The sequence below is a fragment of the Pangasianodon hypophthalmus genome, chromosome 24 (genome assembly GCF_027358585.1).
Source record: "Pangasianodon hypophthalmus isolate fPanHyp1 chromosome 24, fPanHyp1.pri, whole genome shotgun sequence".
Lineage (NCBI taxonomy): Eukaryota > Metazoa > Chordata > Actinopteri > Siluriformes > Pangasiidae > Pangasianodon > Pangasianodon hypophthalmus.
In genome coordinates, this window is record NC_069733.1 from 10789577 (window position 1) to 10808432 (window position 18856).

Consider the following 18856-nt stretch of genomic DNA (forward strand, 5'->3'; position numbering starts at 1 on the left):
TATTATTTAAGTCTGATGTGTAAATTCAGTTGTAAATATATATTTTGCAATTGAATATGAATGTCTTAAATTATGTGCACACACAGGCTGATAACAGCCCTCCACTTCACTACACGCATCAAACCACTCAGTCATTGATAACAGCACGCCTGTCATGTTTAATGCCTTACATAATAAACAGGCATTCTACGTAAAATATAATAAGCAAGCATGTTAATAAGGTTTTTTAATTCATGTGTTGTTAAAAAAAAAAAACAAAAAAAAAAAACAAAAAAAAAAAACTTACTCATTCACGTCAAGAATCGTCAAGAGTCAAGAATCATATACACAGACATTCACATGTTTAATTTTAAATAATAAATAAGGCAGTAAATAATCCACTTCCAGAAGATACATGATATGTATTTATGTCATCATCATAAGTCATATTGCCTCGTGCATTGGGCCAAGTCAGTAAGCTATAATTTGCTACTGAGGTAAGCACTTGCAACGTGAAGGAAACAAAATTCAAGTAATTCGGAATAAAACTTAAGTAGTATTTTTTTTTTTTTTACTATTTAGCAAATTGCCCTGAAAATCAGCTACATCTGCTTGAACATAACAGAATGAAATCTACAGTAAGTAGAATGTCTCAAAATAGTGTGTTGCAGCACTTTTAGAGCTAAATGGGAACATAACACATGAGTATTAAGATAAATGAGCCTGACTTAAAAGCTTGCTTTGTTTACTCTCCTTGAAGGGGAACAAATTATATAGCAGCAAGGGCAAGATCACGAAGAATCTTTGGTTAAGTAAATCACTCATTCTGCCTCCTCTACTTCAGTGAAGATATCACAGAGGAAGAACTGGGATACTCTGGATGGGTCGTCATCAGGATTCTCACTGGCTGTGGGAGAGCTGCTTTGTGTAGGGGAATTCTTCAGCTAGATTTGAACAAACGAAAGAAATGAGTGACAATATAATATGGATGTGAATAGCACGTGAAAGCTGTTTACAATACAAAGGAATCAGTCTGACCTCATGCTAATATAAGCTGTGAAAATGTATATAATATCGAAGTCTGTGTGGTTTGCAGCTACAGAACAGGTTTCTAAACCTGGTCCTGGAGTAACTCCTGATCTTATTAGAAAACACTAAAATGTGCACAACCAGGGATGGAAACCTGTGGCCTACTGGAACCCTTATCTTTACCTGTGGAGGAGTCACTGGTGGAGATACACTTTCTGAAACCCTGGCTGGAGAGGATGTAGGCGTGGATGAGGCTGAGCATACACCTGCTTCAGTAGTCCATAACTTTACACGTGGCAGAACAACCCTCGGCCAAGTGTCTTGGGATATGGGAGACTGGGGACCACTTGATATCGAAGAGCTTTCTGTGCTCTTTGAGTTTGCTTCCATGCTGGATGTACTGGTAACCTCTTTTATGGGTAGCTTAGTTATGTTGTCGGACTCTTTCTTCTCTCTGGCTGCTTGGGCATGCTGCCGTGTTGGTGAGGTGAACCCTGTTGGCTGTGGCTGATCGGTTGTTGAAGTATTACCTTCACTTTTGGTACATGCCTTTTTTGACAGTATAGGTTTCACCTGTAGTTTGGCTTTTTAGAGATCAGATGAATCACTAGAGTCAGACTGATAGGAATTTAAGCACAATTCTGTTAATTAATACACTAAACCATGAGCACATAGCTCTAATCAAGATGGTGCTAGATTGCCTTACCTCTCCGTCTAGCAGGTGATTTCTTCACCTGTGATACAGATGGGTCTTCATTTGATTCCTTGGCTACTTCTGATGATCTGTTCACCTACAGCAAAATTGGTACAATCGATAATTTATGTAAATGTTGGGAATGTCTCTTTTGTATTTGATTAAAAATCAATATGCTGTAACATCCTGTACCTCTTTAGAGACGCTGCTCACGTCTTCAGTCTCCTCCAAGGCAGGCACTAAGTGAGAACCCTCAGGTTCCTCTGAATCTGTATGTTGCGATTTTGAACTTAAATACAAGAAAGCCAGATTAACAGTGAATGCTTCATCTCACCTTCACAAAAAAGGTAATAAAAATGAGTAAGACTAAAATTCTCTTACCATGTCTTCTCAACCATGAGGTGCATTTCTTTGGCTTTTAAGCTTGACTGCATTTGGGAAGACTTCTCAGGTTCTTCTTCTTCCTGGTTTGTTGCAGTCTGATGCGACTTTTTCTTTGCCCAATCTGTTATGGTTAGCTGTCGAGTTTGTGAAATGGTTTGAACTGGTTTTAAATGACCACGTTTTGTATCTGGTGAGGACTCATTTTTCTTGCCTGTTTTGTAAACGAGGGTTTGATCATTAGTTTGCCTTTCCAGAAAAAAACAAAGATCATAACACCCATCATGAAGTAACATCAAAACAACAAAGCAATCAGTGAAAATATATTTCTCTACCTTTCCTTCTTGTAGGGGATTTCTTTTCTAATTCTGGGTCTTCCAATTTCATCCCCTCAAATAGTGATGGTGTGCTTGACTCCTCTGATACATTCGTTACACTTGCATGGCATGTTGGTGAGCTCATCACATCGTTACCCTTCCTATTTCCAAGCTGAGGAATCCTGAGACTCTGGGCTACAGTGTCAAGACTGCAACATAAATTAATGACAGAGCAAAAGTCAGTAAGTTGCAGTAAACAATAAATGAACTGGTTGGATTTTTAAAGATTAATTTTTTGACCTCGAGAGTCTAACAGTGCATGGCATGATGTGATGCCTTCTCTGTAACTTTTCTTCAAGTAGCACCATGTTCTCATTCCGAGGTAGGGTAGTGAGCTGTGATGACGGTGTTGTGGCTTGTGGAGATGTTGGCTGACTCAGCCTTGTTCCTGTCACGTCATTTTTAGTACATGTTCTCTTCACCTCCTGCTTGCCTGGTGATAGAGATCAGAGAGAACTGACATGAATTAAAATAATGATTGAGACACTGAATATTTCAGAAAAGAAATATTCCAAACAATATACTTTCATACCTCTCTTTCTGACAGGTGTTTTAATGTCCACTAATGGTGACTGATTCTGTGTCGACTCTTCACTCAATGTTTGGGACACAGCTTCAGTTTTTAATTCCTGCTCAAGATATTTGAATCTCTATAACTCTCATTGCATTTCTTTAATATATTGAAATCAGATACAAGGACTTTTGGTTGAGAAACATTAAACAACAACTAAAAAACCCCAACCTTTTGAATGTGAGTGCCAGACTTCTTTGGAAGACTGAGACTTTGTGGACTGCTTTCTATAGATACTGTGAAGTCATTGCATAAGGCATCTTCTATCTCATCTGAGACAAGAACAAAGACATCAGGCAACACCATGTGAGAAACACCTTGAGGTTCTGCCTCAGTTTCCTCAGAGCCCACATTCGACGAGCCAGAACTAAGGAAGAAAAATAGTTAAGGATATATTAGTCATTGCCTAGGTTTTGATCTTTTAACCAAATAAAGCTTCCAGATTGATAAAACTTGATTTTTGTTGTTTTCTTACCCTGAAGTCTTCATCAGACTAAAATTCATGTCCTCACAGCTTGGCCGCACATTTTCTCCTTCATTGGATGTCAATATTGACAATTCTTTGTCCTCTGCAGATGACTCCATATCATCTTTAATTGTAGCATCTCCTGTTACATTTTCACTGTTTTCCTCTTCAAGCTTAGGTTCTTTGGACAGGTGAAGAGCAGCGGAGACAGGTTTTGACTCCGTGGGCTCCGAGTCACTTTGAGACATTTTTGGAGATTCCTCTGCAATAGATTTGGGCTTTACTTCCTTACCTGTTAGGAGAGAGTAATAAAATAATAATAAGAAAAGACATCATCAATGATCCAGTAAGATTTAGTACAAATCAATGACAAGTAGTATTTCCCTACCTCTACTAACAGAGGTTTGGTTTCCTCTTGATGACATTCTGTCTAATGACTTCTCATCAGTAGTATTTGACATACCTGCCAGGTTTTCCTCCTGTAATACAATTTTGGCTGTAATTTGCAATAAAATGGATAACCAGGGTAAAAAAAATCTAATCTAAAGAATTAAATTCCACAAAAAATCCAGTATATAAACTTCCTTTACATGAGAGGCTGGCAAGACGACATGTGAAGAGGTTGGCTGACTCGGGTCCTTTACAAGCTGATCGGGTTTTGAGGAGACATCTTTAGCACGTGCCCTTTTTACCAGTTTAGGTTGTGTCTTGACTTTTGAATCAGAAATCAGAGACAATTATGCTGTACACGCTAAGTACCAGTAAGACAAGGACAATCAAAAAAATATGCCACTTAAACATTAGCAGTGACAACACAAATATGAAATGCATATGCATTTACTTTGTCTCTCTCTCCTTCTAGCAGGTGCTTTTTTCTCTTCTGACAAAGGTGGTGTGTCTTTTGACTCCTCTGTGGAGTCAAAACATAACAGTGGGTTGGATACTGCTGGCGAATTTTCTACCTGTAGGAAAACATTCGTTTAAGTCCTGAAAAGCAAAGCTTGAGCTAATGCAAATAGACACAATCCTAAATTACTTCAAAATCAGACAAAACAAACATCTCATTTTCAGATAACAAAATGTACCTTTGTTAGCTCTTCATAAGGAGTGTCTTGTCTCTCTGGAAGACCAACTGAAGAGGCTTCCTTGCTTTGAAGCTTGCATTCTACAGCCATTGCTGTGTCCTTGCTTGAGTTGTCTCCTGTCTCCTCTGAGACAGGGACAAAGATATCACCCAGCACCATATGCGAAACACTCTCACACTGCTCAGTGTCCTCTGAGTCTTGAGGTAATGTTTCAATGCTAAGGGATAAAAGGAAAGTTAGTGATCATTGTAATGATAATCTCAAACTCATACTGTCATTGTGAAAAGACTGAAGTTTTCTGGCCTCCTACCATTTTGAGATGTTAAATCCGGAAGGTGTGCTCTGATTCCTGGACGCCAAATCTTCAACTGGGGAAATTTCTGAACCTTTTTTGCACTCTGAATCAGGGTCCAAATATGGAATACCAGTTTCCAGATTTACACAAGCATCACTCTCCTCATCTTTTGTGTCCAGTAATATGGGTTCATGAGATGTCATGTGCTCAGAGATTTGCTCCTTGACATTTTCTGCCAAATCCTCAGTGACACTAACTGCAGAGGCTTCCTTGCTTTGAAGCTTGCTTTCTACAGCCATTGTTCTGTCTTCGCCTGAATCATCTCCCATGTTCTCTGAGACAGGGACAAAGATATCACCCAGCACCATATGAGAAACACTCTCACACTGCTCAGTGCCTTCTGAGTCTTGAGGTAATGTTTCAATGCTAAGGGATAAGAGGAAAGTTAATGATAATTTTAATGATAATCTCAAACTCATACACTGTGACAAGATTGAAGTTTTCTGGCCTCTTACCATTTTGAGATGTTAAATCCGGAAGGTGTGCTTTGAGTCCCGGATGCCAAATCTTGAAGTGGAGCAAATTCTGAACCCTTTTTACACTCTGTATCGTGGTCCATATGTGGAACACCTTTTTCCAGATTTGCAGAAGCATCACTCTCCTCATCCTTTGTGTCTAGTAATATGTGCTCATGAGATGATGTTTGTTCCTTGACATTTTCTGCCAAATCCTCAGTGACACTAACTGAAGAGGCTTCCTTGGTTTCTACAGCCATTGTCCTGTCCTTGCTTGAATCATCTCCCGTGTCCTCTGAGACAGGGACAAAGACATCAGCCAGCACCATACGAGAAACCCTCTCACACTGCGCAGTGTCCTCTGAGTCTTGAGGTAATGCTGTAATGCTAAAAAAATAAAAAGGTTAATAATTATAATCTCAGGTCTAAAAACTCATACTGTCATTCAAGTTTTCTGGCCTCTTACCATTTTGAGATACCATACCCAGAAGTCCTGGGTGCCAAATCATCAAGTGGGGCAAATTCGGAACTCTTTTTGCACTCTGAATGTGGGTCACGTGGTGGAATATCTATTTCCAGATTTGCAGAAGCATCACTGTCTTCATCCTTTGTGTGTGGTGAAGTGATTTCATGAGATGTTTCATGCGCTGAAATTTCATGCGCTGAAATTTGCTCCATGACATTCTCTGCCAAATCCTTAGTGACAACGCCTAAATCACTTTCCATGAGCAGAGCATCTATTCTGTAAGGTTAAGAAATAAAAATGTGTATACATACATAATAATTACTGTATTCACAATTTACTGTTGGAAACATAATTTAATAAAACAAACCTGATGAGACTAACCTGGATGACTCTGATGTAGATGGTAAAGTATGTGCCTGGTCTGAAAACCCCAGAGAAGCCTGGGTTTCAAATGTGGGAAGGTCAGAGGTCATCACAGAGTCATTACTGGATGAAGGCAGGTAGGTCTGAGTGACAGGAATCTCATACAGGGTCAAGATAAAGGTGGGTTCCTTGTCACCACCTGCATCAACACAGTGACAGTTGAAGAGGAGAAGAAAAGGTCCCTAATTTTACTGAAATCAAGTTACGTTTCGTAAACAAGCTCACCTTCGGTTAAGTGGACAATTTCTGCAGGGGCACAGACATCCTGTCAATATATAACTGGGAATCAGTTCTCATGGTGTTGACTGAAGAAATGCACTTGATCTATACTTGATGCAACAGGGACTTACTTACCTCAGAAGGAACTATCATCTGCCCCGTGCCTGTATCTTCTCCAGTCTGTGAAGTCAGTGAAGTACAAGGTGGTACCCTGTAGAGGCAGAGAAAGTGCTTGTGGAAAATCTCTTGGTTTTAAAGGCTTAAATTCAATGTTTTATTTGTTACAGATTGGCTGTACTGTGGTTTGGGTACATACATGTCAACATCACATCTGCTGCTACTACATTCTGAAGCCACCTGAGGTTCATCAGCACTGGCTGGACTCAGAGTTACTGCAGTGATGTTCTCCTGATCTGGTACTGCTGTAGATGCATCACTGAGATCTGGCAATATGAGAAGAAGGGTACACATTTAACAAATTTAACATACTTCAGTCAAAACATTCCTTTTCACATCCCACGAATTGTTTGGTTTCTAGCATATTACAGGGCAACTGTCTTTTTTTCATTTTTTGTAGGTGAATTAGCTGCATCGGCTTGTTGTTAATTTTACATTCTCCTGAGATTTTTAGTCAGAGTTTTTTGTTTTTTTCGTAATTTCATGTGGACATGTTTTCAAATAAACCAAAATGCGAGCACAATTTTACTATTTCTAGAACTTGGAAGGGCAATTTGACTTCACACAGATTTTGTGAAGTTTGGTATTTCATTGCCACTTTGCAAACAAAAAGGGAGAATCTATCTCCAGGGCTCTGTGCCATTCTCACTGGCCAAAAACTGGTTCTTTAATTTCTCAATATATCTGCTTTTTCCAAAAAAACACAAGAGTGCAGTTACCTCAGACAAGGAACTGGTTACTTTAAGGAAGTTTGTTCATGTGGTCAAAAAAACAAATTAACCTGATCATGATCTGCCATATCTGTTTGTATTTGTTAAACACAGGGCAAAAACAGCACTCAGCTGATAGAACAGGATGCAGGATGGGCAAAAAAACGAATCTGAAAGAACCTTTTGTTGATTCAGCTTCCATTCGATCCACTGTATTTGACTGAGATGTCTCCTCTTCTTTGGTGAGGTTCTGCTTACTGAAGTCTTCTAATGCACCATGCTGGTCAGTAGCAGGACTATAAAGTAGCTTCTCAGTGGAGACTGCTAAAATATAAAGAAAAGACAATCATAGACAGTTAAGCCCAATGCAATTTATAAGTCAGTGTGCATGGTTCTTTACACAGATCTTACTAGGCTCACTGCTCTTGGGTTTTAGAGTACTGGGTGTTTTGAGGTCTTGTCCTTGGTTTTGGAGAACTCTTGATTTCTGACTCAGGTTAGGTTTAGGCTTCTGAAATCTGCTCCTCCTTGTTGGTCTGATGCCATGTTCAGAAGAAACAGAGGCATTACAAATTAAACAAAGGATAGAGCATCATGACAAGACAACTTTGAAAATTTTCCTATATTTTCCTTTACAACATTTTAGTGTGATTACAAACCTGGATTGAACAGACACCTCTTCCTGGGAGTCTTCCTTGACCTCTGGTGCAACCGCACAACCTTGCGTTCTCACTTTTATTTCTGAACTTGCCAAGGCAGATTCCTGTGTACCCTCTTCAATTTCTGATGAGTCCTGCAATGTCTCCAAAGTTTGAGAAGGTCCTGACAGAGACTTTTGGAATTCCCCTTTCACTTCTGGAGCTGCCTGCAGAGACCTATGTGATCCCAACCCGCTTCCTGCTGGGGTCAGCTTTGACTGCGCTGTGATTTCAGAGGAAGCTAGTGCAGACTCTTTGAGTAAGGTTGGCAGCATAGCTTTCTCAGATTCCTCCATGATATCTGAGACTACCAATGAGGTGCCAAGTGTAGTAGTTTCAGTGGTGATTGTTTCTTGGGTCATGGGTGCATCTGGTTTCATGCAGATAGGCTCTACATTATCCAGAACAACCAGAGGTGGAGAACCTTCAAGCACTGTTGCTACTGTTGTCACATCTGTGAACATTGTTCATTCTTTTATCACAGGTCTAGAACCCAAATTCTGAAGAAGTCTAAATCATACAAATAGTCTTACCTTTGCAAGCCATTGGGTGGACCTGAGGTTCAGCCTCCTCTGTTGGGGTTGTTACCTTGCTTAGGCCTACTTCTGGTTGACTGCACACTAAAAAGAAAATTTTAAACATAAATACACTTCAAGATATGGGTAATCAACATGTAGAAGCAAATCACACAGCTTAAATATCTTACCCTCTGGTGTTAAGGAGGTAGAAATGTCCCTGAGGTTTGAGGTACCAGGCTGTGCCTTTAACAGAAACATAAAAACATTTGTCACAGATTGGTTGTACTGTGGTTTGGGTACATACATGTCAACATCACATCTGCAGCTACTACATTCTGAAGCCACCTGAGGTTCATCAGCACTGGCTGGACTCAGAGTTACTGTAGTGATGTTCTCCTGATCTGGTACTGCTGTAGATGCATCACTGAGATCTGGCAATATGAGAAGAAGGGTACACATTTAACAAATTTAACATACTTCAGTCAAAACATTCCTTTTCACTTGCCATCAATTGTTTGGTTTCTAGCATATTACAGAGCAACTGTCTTCATTTCTGTAAGTAGATTCTTGAATTATCTGGATTGGCTTGCTGTTAATTTGACATTAGCCTGAGATTTTTAATCAGAGTTGTTGTTTTTTTTTTCTCGTAATTTCATGTAGACCATGTTCACATGCTTTCAAATAAACCAAAATGTGGGTACAATTGTATTATTTCAAAAACTTGGAAGGGCAAATTGACACCACACATTGAGATTTTGTGAAGTTTGGTATTTCATTGCCACTTTGCAAACAAAAAGGGAGAATCTGTCTCCAGGGCTCTGTGCCATTCTCACTAGCCAAAAACTGGTTCTTTAATTTCTCAATATATCTCCTTTTTCCAAAAAACACAAGAGTGCAGTTACCTCAGACAAGGAACTGGTTACTTTAATGAAGTTTGTTCATGTGGTCAAAAAAACAAATTAACCTGATCATGATCTGCTATATCAGTTTGTATTTGTTAAACACAGGGCAAAAACAGCACTCAGCTGATAGAACAGGATGCAGGATGGGCAAAAAAACTAATCTGAAGGAACCTTTTGTTGATTCAGATTCCATTTGATCCACTGTATTTGACTGAGATGTCTCCTCTTCTTTGGTGAGGTTCTGCTTACTGAAGTCTTCTAATGCACCATGCTGGTCAGTAGCAGGACTATAAAGTAGCTTCTCAGTGGAGACTGCTAAAATATGAAGGAAAGACAATCATAGACGGTTAATTCCAATGCAATTTATAAGTCAGTGTGCATGGTTCTTTACACAGATCTTACTAGGCTCGCTGCTCTTGGGTTTTAGAGTACTGGGTGTTTTGAGGTCTTGTCCTTGGTTTTGGAGAACTCTTGATTTCTGACTCAGGTTAGGTTTAGGCTTCTGAAATCTGCTCCTCCTTGTTGGTCTGATGCCATGTTCAGAAGAAACAGAGGCATTACAAATTAAGCAAAGGATAGAGCATCATGACAAGACAACTTTGAAAATTTTCCTATATTTTCCTTTACAACATTTTAGTGTGATTACAAACCTGGATTGAACAGACACCTCTTCCTGGGAGTCTTCCTTGACCTCTGGTGCAACCGCACAACCTTGCGTTCTCGCTTTTATTTCTGAACTTGCCAAGGCAGATTCCTGTGTACCCTCTTCAATTTCTGATGAGTCCTGCAATGTCTCCAAAGTTTGAGAAGGTCCTGACAGAGACTTTTGCAATTCCCCTTTCACTTCTGGAGCTGCCTGCAGAGACCTATGTGATCCCAACCCGCTTCCTGCTGGGGTCAGCTTTGACTGCGCTGTGATTTCAGAGGAAGCTAGTGCAGACTCTTTGAGTAAAGTTGGCAGCATAGCTTTCTCAGATTCATCCATGATATCTGAGACTACCAATGAGGTGCCAAGTGCAGTAGTTTCAGTGGTGATTGTTTCTTGGGTCATGGGTGCATCTGGTTTCATGCAGATAGGCTCTACATTATCCAGAACAACCAGAGGTGGAGAACCTTCAAGCACTGTTGCTACTGTTGTCACATCTGTGAACATTGTTCATTCTTTTATCACAGGTCTAGAACCCAAATTCTGAAGAAGTCTAAATCATACAAATAGTCTTACCTTTGCAAGCCATTGGGTGGACCTGAGGTTCAGCCTCCTCTGTTGGGGTTGTTACCTTGCTTAGGCCTACTTCTGGTTGACTGCACACTAAAAAGAAAATTTTAAACATAAATACACTTCAAGATATGGGTAATCAACATGTAGAAGCAAATCACACAGCTTAAATATCTTACCCTCTGGTGTTAAGGAGGTAGAACTATCCCTGAGGTTTGGGATATCAGGTTGTGCCTTTAACAAAAACATAAACAATGTATGATGGATAATGGGCAAAGGTTATCTTTATTATCCCTTTATGTCATTACTGCTAACATTTAGGTTTCTCTGCTCACCAATGCAGACTCTGTTAGCTCCAGTTCTTCACAGTTCCTTTCCTCACAAGAAGCTCTCTCATTTGTTCTTTCCTCATGTTCCTCAAACACACAATCAACCTCACCTTCTTCATCATTATCCTCCAAGAGCTTGCTGCATTGAAGTGGAAAAGAGAGCTCTGTGTTCAATGATAAATCCAGAGGACTCACAGACGGATCCTCATCAGCACTTTGGTCTGAAGCATCGAGGATCATATCCACCTCTTCACGAGATAACACCATCATTGGCCTTCTTTGAAACATCTGACCTTTTTTGTGAGAGAGGATTTTTTTTTAGGAATAGGACACGAATAGCCAGAAAAAGATATGCATGTTATTATTGTGGTAGACTTACTATCTAAATCACGTAGGCATGACAAGTTAATCAGGTTCTGGAAAAAAAGTGTCAGATGTCAGTCATTTTCACTGAGACAGTTTATGGTGCTTGTGCCAAAATTCTAAAAGGTTCATTAGGAATGTAAAGCCCAGGGTGATCTGCTTCACCTCATTCAAGGAGTTGTCACCCTCTTCACCTTCAGGTTCCTGATTCTGCTCTAACAGAACCATTGGGCTCTCGGGATCAGCCTGATCCTGATCCATCATTCCTGTTTTTCTTCCTGTCTTCCCACTAGTGGACAGATCGCGCTTTGCTCTTCCCGCTCTTTGCATTCTTGTCTGCTGAGTAGAAGAACTCTCACTGCTAGATGGAGAAGCAGGAGAGCTCATTGAGGGCTCCAATTCATTATTTTTGCACTGGACTTTTGAAGGGCTGAGCACATTTTGCTGCCTGTAATATACACACACAGGAAAGGGACAGTCAAATCAATAAAAATGTTGGAAAAAATGACTTAATACCTGGGTGTACACAGTATCTGAAATGATGTGGAGTGATGTGCCTTGGGGGGGTCTTTTCCAGCACAACCACTGCTTGCATCTGGAGCTTCTCATCCTCCGAAGGACTGTCTGCTGCCTACAACAATAAAAAAAGAAATCAAAAGCCAGAAGTGGCAGTGATTTATTGCTGAAAATAATGAAAAATGTAGAAAGGAAAAATATTCCCTTCATTAGACCACCCAAACTTGGTGTACAGGACATTAATCACCAGTCAGTACTTACCGTCAGAATGGATTCATGGATATTCTCATCTTGACTCTCCCTTTCAACTTCAGCAGAAGCTTCTGGTTCATTGCTTTTCTTGCTTCGTGTTGTAGCCAGGTTAGGCAAAGGCTTCTTATTTCGCCTGGTAGCTTTTGGTGGAACATTATCTGCTACTTCAGCTGTGACTGGAGCATTTAACCTAGCCAAATTGGAAAATAAAAATAAAACAGGAAATTTATAAAGTGAAACATCCACATATATGGATTAGATCATTCAGGACAGAAATATTTGTTACTGTTCAGCCTCCTGTAAAGCTGCTGAAGCTTCTCCTTCTTCTGCAGTTCCTTCCTCTTCTACTGTACCTAAAGAAAACACAGTAAGCTGAAAATCTTACAAAGCCATGGGCAGAGGATTAAGAAGTCTCTGAGTAAAGTGGAAATGGCTTACTTTTCAGTGCCTTTTTTCTCTTTGTGTTCTTTTTCCCTTTGGCTGGTTCATCTACATCCAAATCACTGTTCTTGGCTCGTTTTCTTTTCTTTTTAGTAGCAGAGCCATCCTCATCCCTAATGCTGCTTTCTTCATGTTCACTAACAGACTCTTCATGGTCACAGACAACTGTCAATTTCATGATGAATAGTCATAAAGTCATAAAATCATCCTCTTCAAAACTGAAATGTTGAGTACTCATCAAACCAAACGTGCAAGACAATTAAGTTAATGAAAAGCTGATTGTAACATTAACCTTTGCGTGATTTCTTGAGTTGCTTGCCCTTTGTTCCTTTAACTGGCTTTCCATTTTGTTTCTCTTCATCGTTCTTTGAGCGTTTGCGCCTTCTTTTCGAAGCTGAAGTACTTCTTTCGAGTTCATCCTCCTTATTTACATTTATAGTGTCACCTTCAACATTGATGTCATGTTCACCTTCAGTATCATCCTTGGAGTGTACCTCTAAAATGACAAACAAAATTAACTGAACTGCCCCAAATACCATTAATTACACAATTTCCATTTTAATGAAGGGTGCCAATAATTAGAGTCAACATGCATTTTTACTTGACATTCTTGCTTTTTATATGCATACCTTTTGTTGTTTTCTTGCTACATTTTCTTTGCCTTTTTCTTTTGACTGGTTCCTCAGTGGAGTTGTCTTTGTCTTTATCCTTGCTGACATCTCTTGTGCGTTTGCGCCTCTTTTTTGCAGGGACGGAGGTATCTGCTTCTTTTACGTTAGACACATCTTCATTTTCTTTTTCTACACTGACATCCTCATCATCCTCCAAGTCTTCATGATCATCCATGTGGAAGATGTCATCATCACCCTCATCATCACTAACACACAATTTATTTGATGTTTTTCCTAAGAAATGAATAGACAAAAATCTTGACTTACTTTAATAGCTTGAAAAAACATAACTGTAGTAAGAAGCTATTTGGCCTTGCTGCTCAATAGACTTTGACAAGGCTCTTATTATTCTGTTCTGTTATTTATTATATAAAGTGGTACCTTTGGATTTCCTTGGTTTCTTGGTTTTTGGCAGTATCAGTTTAACAGATTTTCTTTTGTCTTTATCTTTTGCCAAAATCTTCTCCAGCAAATAGCTAAAGAACTCCTTGTCATAGGGTCGCTTGTTTCCTTGAGGGAAAAATACAGCATACGCAGTCAACATATTGTATATTAATTAAGAAATACCACTGCCTCTCATCATGAAAGAACATAGCTTTATTAGATGACATTTATAAAACTGTATTATTTGGTTTTTAATCTTTCTATATTGCATTAGGTTCAAAAACTGTATTAATCATGTGTTATACTTGTGATGTTGAAAAAAAAAGCACTCACTCAAAGCTTTGTCTACTCTCCATGGGTTGAGTCTCTCCTCCTTCTTAAATTTGCTCTATAAACAACATAATTAAATACATTAATCATATACAAACAGCCACATAAAATTAATTAAGCCCTATATTACTACCAACTACATCATGAAAAATAGAAATTGGAAGAAACCAGCAAAAAAAAAAAAAGAGGAAATACCTTAATTGCTGCACGGCTACGGTGGGTTAATAGCTGGCCGATCAAAGAGAAATCCGTCCCCACCATGCTAATGGCCAAGAAGAACAAGTCGGTCTCTGAAACACACATACACACACACACACTCAAGCTTCAGCAAGAAAAGAAACTGGAATTGGGAAAGCTTCTACTAGACTAAAAAAAAAAAAAAAAAATCAAGTACTCAACCATGAAAGGGTGAAAGGTATTTTGGCTGTGCTACCTCTGACTGACCAGCTCTTCACATAGTTTAGTGTTCTGAAGCTGGAGTAAGTTGTAGTAGAGCCGCGTTCAAACAGGGCGGTCGAGTCCTCCAACGCTTTGGTGTTCGAGGTCCTTTGTACTCGCACTGTCAAACTGAAATACAAAATCGGTTGATATGATTTTAAGAATAGTATGTTTATTAAAAAATGAACAATGAATGGGGCTGTGGTTGTAGCTGAAGTAACAATACCTTTCTTCATCCAGAATGATTGAGCCGTCCTCCGCCACTCTGACCTTCGGCACCAGCATTTCTTCATTTTCAGACTCCTCTTGTTCTTCTTCTTCGTCCCCCTCTGCGGTTTTTATTTGTTGCCTGAATAGTTTTATCAATGTACTAGTTTAGTAATGTAATTTCTGTAACTGAAGTGCAGTTTCAAGATAGTTGAAATTTATCACTTCACTTGGGGATAATCCATTTTCTGTTTGGTTACCACATAAAATATGTTACATTACACGCAATAGCTTTTAGTCTGCTACTAGCCTTTATCCACTATTAATAACACTTCAAATTACTTGAGGTTTATACTCCAATAATTTGAGTGAGGTGTGATGGAATATCAGTATTTCACTAGACTGTAATGAGGACTTAACTTAAATAGCTAAATAATAAATAATGTTATGCTAAGAAGGAAATGAGCAGAGATAGAGTTATCAAGATTTACACACCTTTTTTACACATCTAAACTGCATGAGTATAAAATACATTTATATTTTAATTTCACTTTATCAAAGTCCTAGTTATGATTTAAGCTGCTGTGCTGGAATCTGGTTAAATTAGGATCCTGCGCCACTTGTCTTAGCAAATCTATCCACTCTTCAGTATGTACCTTATATCTGCTGAAATAGTTTGCACACTGAGGGTGGTTTGAGGTTGTATTAATTCTATTATTATTTAATCAGGGATCGGAAAGTGCCTGTTCTAGTGCCTCTAATATATAAATAAAAGGATCCTGTTATCCATTGATATTTTTCATATTGATCCCATCCTTTACCAACTTAAAAAAATACCGTACAAGAGCTGCTCAGGTCTGAGTAACTATAAAAAAGTAATCTGACATGATGAAGATTTGCTATGTGCAATATTGTGATGTAACTTACTTGGGCGAAGGTGGAATAATGGTCTCTTCTTGGTTCTCCTCGTGTGCTATGGAAGACCTGTTAGTGCGATGGATTTAAATAATTAAAAGCGCTGTTTTGGGTAAAAATTAAAAGTCATGAGGTGATTCTCTAAAAAAAAACCACATCGGGCACACATAGATTTTGCTATGTGTAAATTTAAAAAAAAAAAAAAAAAAAAAAAAAAAAAAGGTGCCTACCTCATAGGGCTGGTATTGGGTAAGTAATAGATAAGGTCCCTCATGGTCATCTTACTGCGGTCCAAGGCTGTGTACTCTTTATGACCAACTCTTCTCTTCCCCATCTAATGGATAAAAAAGGAAAAATAACTTGATAAATGTTACTCACTGATACTAACTGCATTTGCAAGAAATTTATATTCAGTAGAGAATAGTACATAAACAGTTAAAAAAGGTCTCTTAGATTCAATTTACCTGAATATCTTTTCTCCGTTCAATCTTCATCAGTTCCTTCAGTTTAAGAGCCCTTAATATTCTGTCTTTGTCTGAGGATTTTTCAACCATCTCCAAAGAACCTGCCTTATCAAATTGGGAAGGTTTGAAGCAAACTGAAGACAGATCAGATGAAGATGGAGATTCAGGGGGTTCCGGTTCTTGCGGTGGTTGCTGAGGAACTTGACCGGGCTGTGGAGATGGTGGAGAATCCTCCACTGACTTTTTCTCACGGACTGGAGACTTTCGAAGACCAGAAGTGGAAGGAACACATGGAGATGATGATTGAGTCGTTGTGGAAGATTGTGTAGGCAGGTTTGTAGGAGATGTGGACTTTCTAGGTGCTCCTGATTTAGACGGATCATTAGACATTATTGAGACAGGAGCCGGAGCTTCAGAAGCTGAATCATGGATCTGGACATGTTCCTCATTGGAAAGAGGTGATGGGGCTGAGCTAGGCATCCTGGCAGACGGTTGAGCTCGAGGCGTGGAAGTAGGTTTGGGCCCGAGAAGTTTTGGAGTAGCTGAGATCCTCATTCTTCTATGTGGAGCTGCAGATGAAGAGGTAGCTCCACTAGAGGGTGCTCCATCATTTCTACATTAAAGAATGAGCAAAGAAAAATCTCCATATGTAATCAGTGAGTCAGCATGCATTCTCATATATATCATGAACTTAATTTAAAGCCATATTCAAGTATTCCATTATTACTTCAAAAAAAAAAAAAAAAAAAGTATACATTAAACAGTCATGACCAGGCAGGAAATACTTACTGGGTCATCTTTGAAGGCATTTCAGGAGCGTTTTTAATAGCCACATCCTCAGAAGGCTCTATAAGTGCTACATTTTGCTGGTGAGATGGTGCTGGTCTCGGCACTTCTACTTCAACTGCTGGCAAGGTGTCACCTGCTTCACTCACCCCCTGAGAGACCTGTTCACTCTCTGTACCAGTCCGACTTCCAGGCCTGAAGTTAGGTTTAACGCTGATTCTTGATCTTCGCATCATCCTGAAGAAACAGAACAAATTTCATTTACTAAAAAAATGTTCATTTAGTTATTCGAGCAGCCTGAAGAGAGAGGAAGAAGATTTGAGATGGGATTTCTCTCTCTCTTAAAAAAAACAAAACAAAAAACAAAAAAAAAACCTCACAAGTATTATTCCAGCAAACACCCCACACGTGACTAATCCCAGTGACCTCTGAACTGAGGTGTTAAAAAAAAAAAAAAAAAAAAAAAAAAAAAAAAAAAAAAAAAAAAAAAACCTAATGTAAAGTAGAATTAATAAAGAAGTGCTAAAGGAAAAAATGTTTAAGACACCCCTTAAAGTGAACAGTATTTGTTATTTGCTAGTTTTAACACTAATTTATCCGGGCTGTGGTAAACTGGCTCGCCTGTGCTGAGACAGCACACTGACACACTGACACACACACACACGCTTCCCAACCTCCAAACCTTACCACAGACACCCAGAATGTTTAAAATGACTGACAACCAGACGACATTATGACTCACTTTATCACCAAACCGCTTTTGAAACGTTGAAGTATTAAACCAAACGCTGAAGTGGTAAAAACAGCACAATTTTAGCCGGGTAGCTCTCTCTCTCTCTCTCTCTCTCTCTCTCTCTATGTCTCTGTCTCTCACTCACTCACTCAGCACCACACCGGCCGCTTCAGGCTACTCACGCTGCTGCACTCAGCTGAGGAACGCTGTTTCAGGGGATTGTGGGAATTGTAGTTTCACGTCTGTCCATTTTGCGTTCTGTGGGCTGTTAAAAGACTTCATTTCCCATAAGTCCTCGCGACGAGTTCACCAGTCAGTGGTGATTGATTGGGCGCACGTGTTACAAACGTAACTCTTCCTTCATGCTCGTGTTGAACATGAGGCGTTCATGAGCAGTGACGAGAATTAATCGATATTATATTGAATTTGTTCAGCATTATATAGAATTATATAGGATGTGCCTCATATAGAGTCAACTTTTTTTCTAAATGAAAATAAATTATTGTTTATTTCATTGTTAACATATAGACATTTAGATAACTTAGATCGTTAGATATTTTATCAGACAAGATGTGCTGAAATTCATTCATTTCTACAAAGTTTGTTTATTTATTTATTTATTTATTTATAATAAATAAATAATATATTTATTTATTATAATTATTGTAACCAAACTTTGTTTCAGTAACTTAGGATATATTTTATTAGACATTATGTGCTTTTTTTTTTTTTTGCCAATTAACAAATCTCTCATCTTTTCAATCTTATCAGTTACACATGCCTTTAGTTCCAAATACTGTAAATTATTTATTATAGAAGCAACACTATAATAACCTCATATTTGTCTTTTTTTTATTTCTCACATTTATCTAACAAATTTCCTTAGTAACTTAACTTCAAAATACATTTTCTTCAAAAAAATTTTTTTTTAAATATGGCTTACTTTGCCCCATTTTCAATTAAACAGATCTTAAGCTTTTGAATTTATATGTATATATATATATATATATATATATATATATATATATATATATATATATTAAAAAGCCTTCTAAATAGCTTGCTTTAAAAAAAGGTTGTGCACTTTTTACCACTGTTCTTTTGATTATATACTGATCAGCACTTATAATTTCTCAGTACTGTGACAGTTGCTCGATTGAATTGAGAGCTGGGGAATTTGGAGGCCAGGTCAGCTCCATGAACACTTTGTCATGTTCCTCAAACCATTCCTGAACAATTTTTGCAGTGTGGCAGGGTGCATTATCCTGCTGAAAAAGGGCCACTGCTATTAGGAAATACTGTTGAC

General features: G+C 38.7%; 1 protein-coding gene across 6 annotated transcripts; it reads right to left on the bottom strand.

Annotated features, from left to right (window-relative positions):
- Positions 1–324: 324 nt before the first annotated feature.
- On the bottom strand, positions 325–18089 carry LOC113536823 (transcription factor TFIIIB component B'' homolog). Of its 6 annotated transcripts, none has more exons than XM_034299341.2 (51): positions 17560–18080; positions 16821–17054; positions 16032–16644; positions 15798–15901; positions 15580–15636; positions 14672–14794; positions 14441–14574; positions 14203–14297; positions 14011–14065; positions 13675–13803; positions 13252–13527; positions 12915–13118; positions 12620–12787; positions 12468–12534; positions 12191–12371; positions 11971–12044; positions 11579–11861; positions 11430–11466; positions 11057–11343; positions 10901–10955; positions 10728–10814; positions 10156–10648; positions 9908–10032; positions 9677–9820; positions 8949–9034; positions 8792–8846; positions 8619–8705; positions 8047–8539; positions 7799–7923; positions 7568–7708; positions 6817–6943; positions 6636–6711; positions 6507–6546; positions 6240–6420; positions 5859–6134; positions 5393–5779; positions 4893–5303; positions 4583–4799; positions 4339–4459; positions 4088–4209; positions 3886–3976; positions 3507–3789; positions 3203–3398; positions 2993–3089; positions 2701–2893; positions 2419–2609; positions 2084–2297; positions 1895–1991; positions 1715–1799; positions 1192–1592; positions 325–923 (listed from the first exon to the last, which is right to left on the bottom strand). In XM_034299341.2, the coding sequence occupies exons 2-51, from the start codon at positions 17051–17053 to the stop codon at positions 801–803; spliced, it is 8940 nt and encodes a 2979-aa protein (XP_034155232.2). In that variant the 5' UTR covers position 17054; positions 17560–18080; the 3' UTR covers positions 325–800. The 6 variants fall into 6 exon arrangements, 5 of the variants coding, with proteins under 5 accessions (XP_034155232.2, XP_034155231.2, XP_034155230.2 ...); XM_034299340.2 differs by having other exon boundaries at positions 7568–7711; positions 9677–9817; positions 17560–18079; XM_034299339.2 differs by having other exon boundaries at positions 7568–7711; positions 17560–18079.
- Between the last annotated feature and the right edge of the window lie 767 nt (positions 18090–18856).

Excerpts from the sequence above, each read along its gene's own strand:
- LOC113536823 (XM_034299339.2), bottom strand. The coding sequence starts at position 17,053 with ATGATGCGAAGATCAAGAATCAGCGTTAAACCTAACTTCAGGCCTGGA. Across the intron at positions 10,815-10,900 it reads TACCTCCTTAACACCAGAGG|TGTGCAGTCAACCAGAAGTA; the intron begins GTAAGATATTTA and ends TTTTCTTTTTAG. Across the intron at positions 6,712-6,816 it reads AGCAGATGTGATGTTGACAT|GGTACCACCTTGTACTTCAC; the intron begins GTATGTACCCAA and ends CTGCCTCTACAG.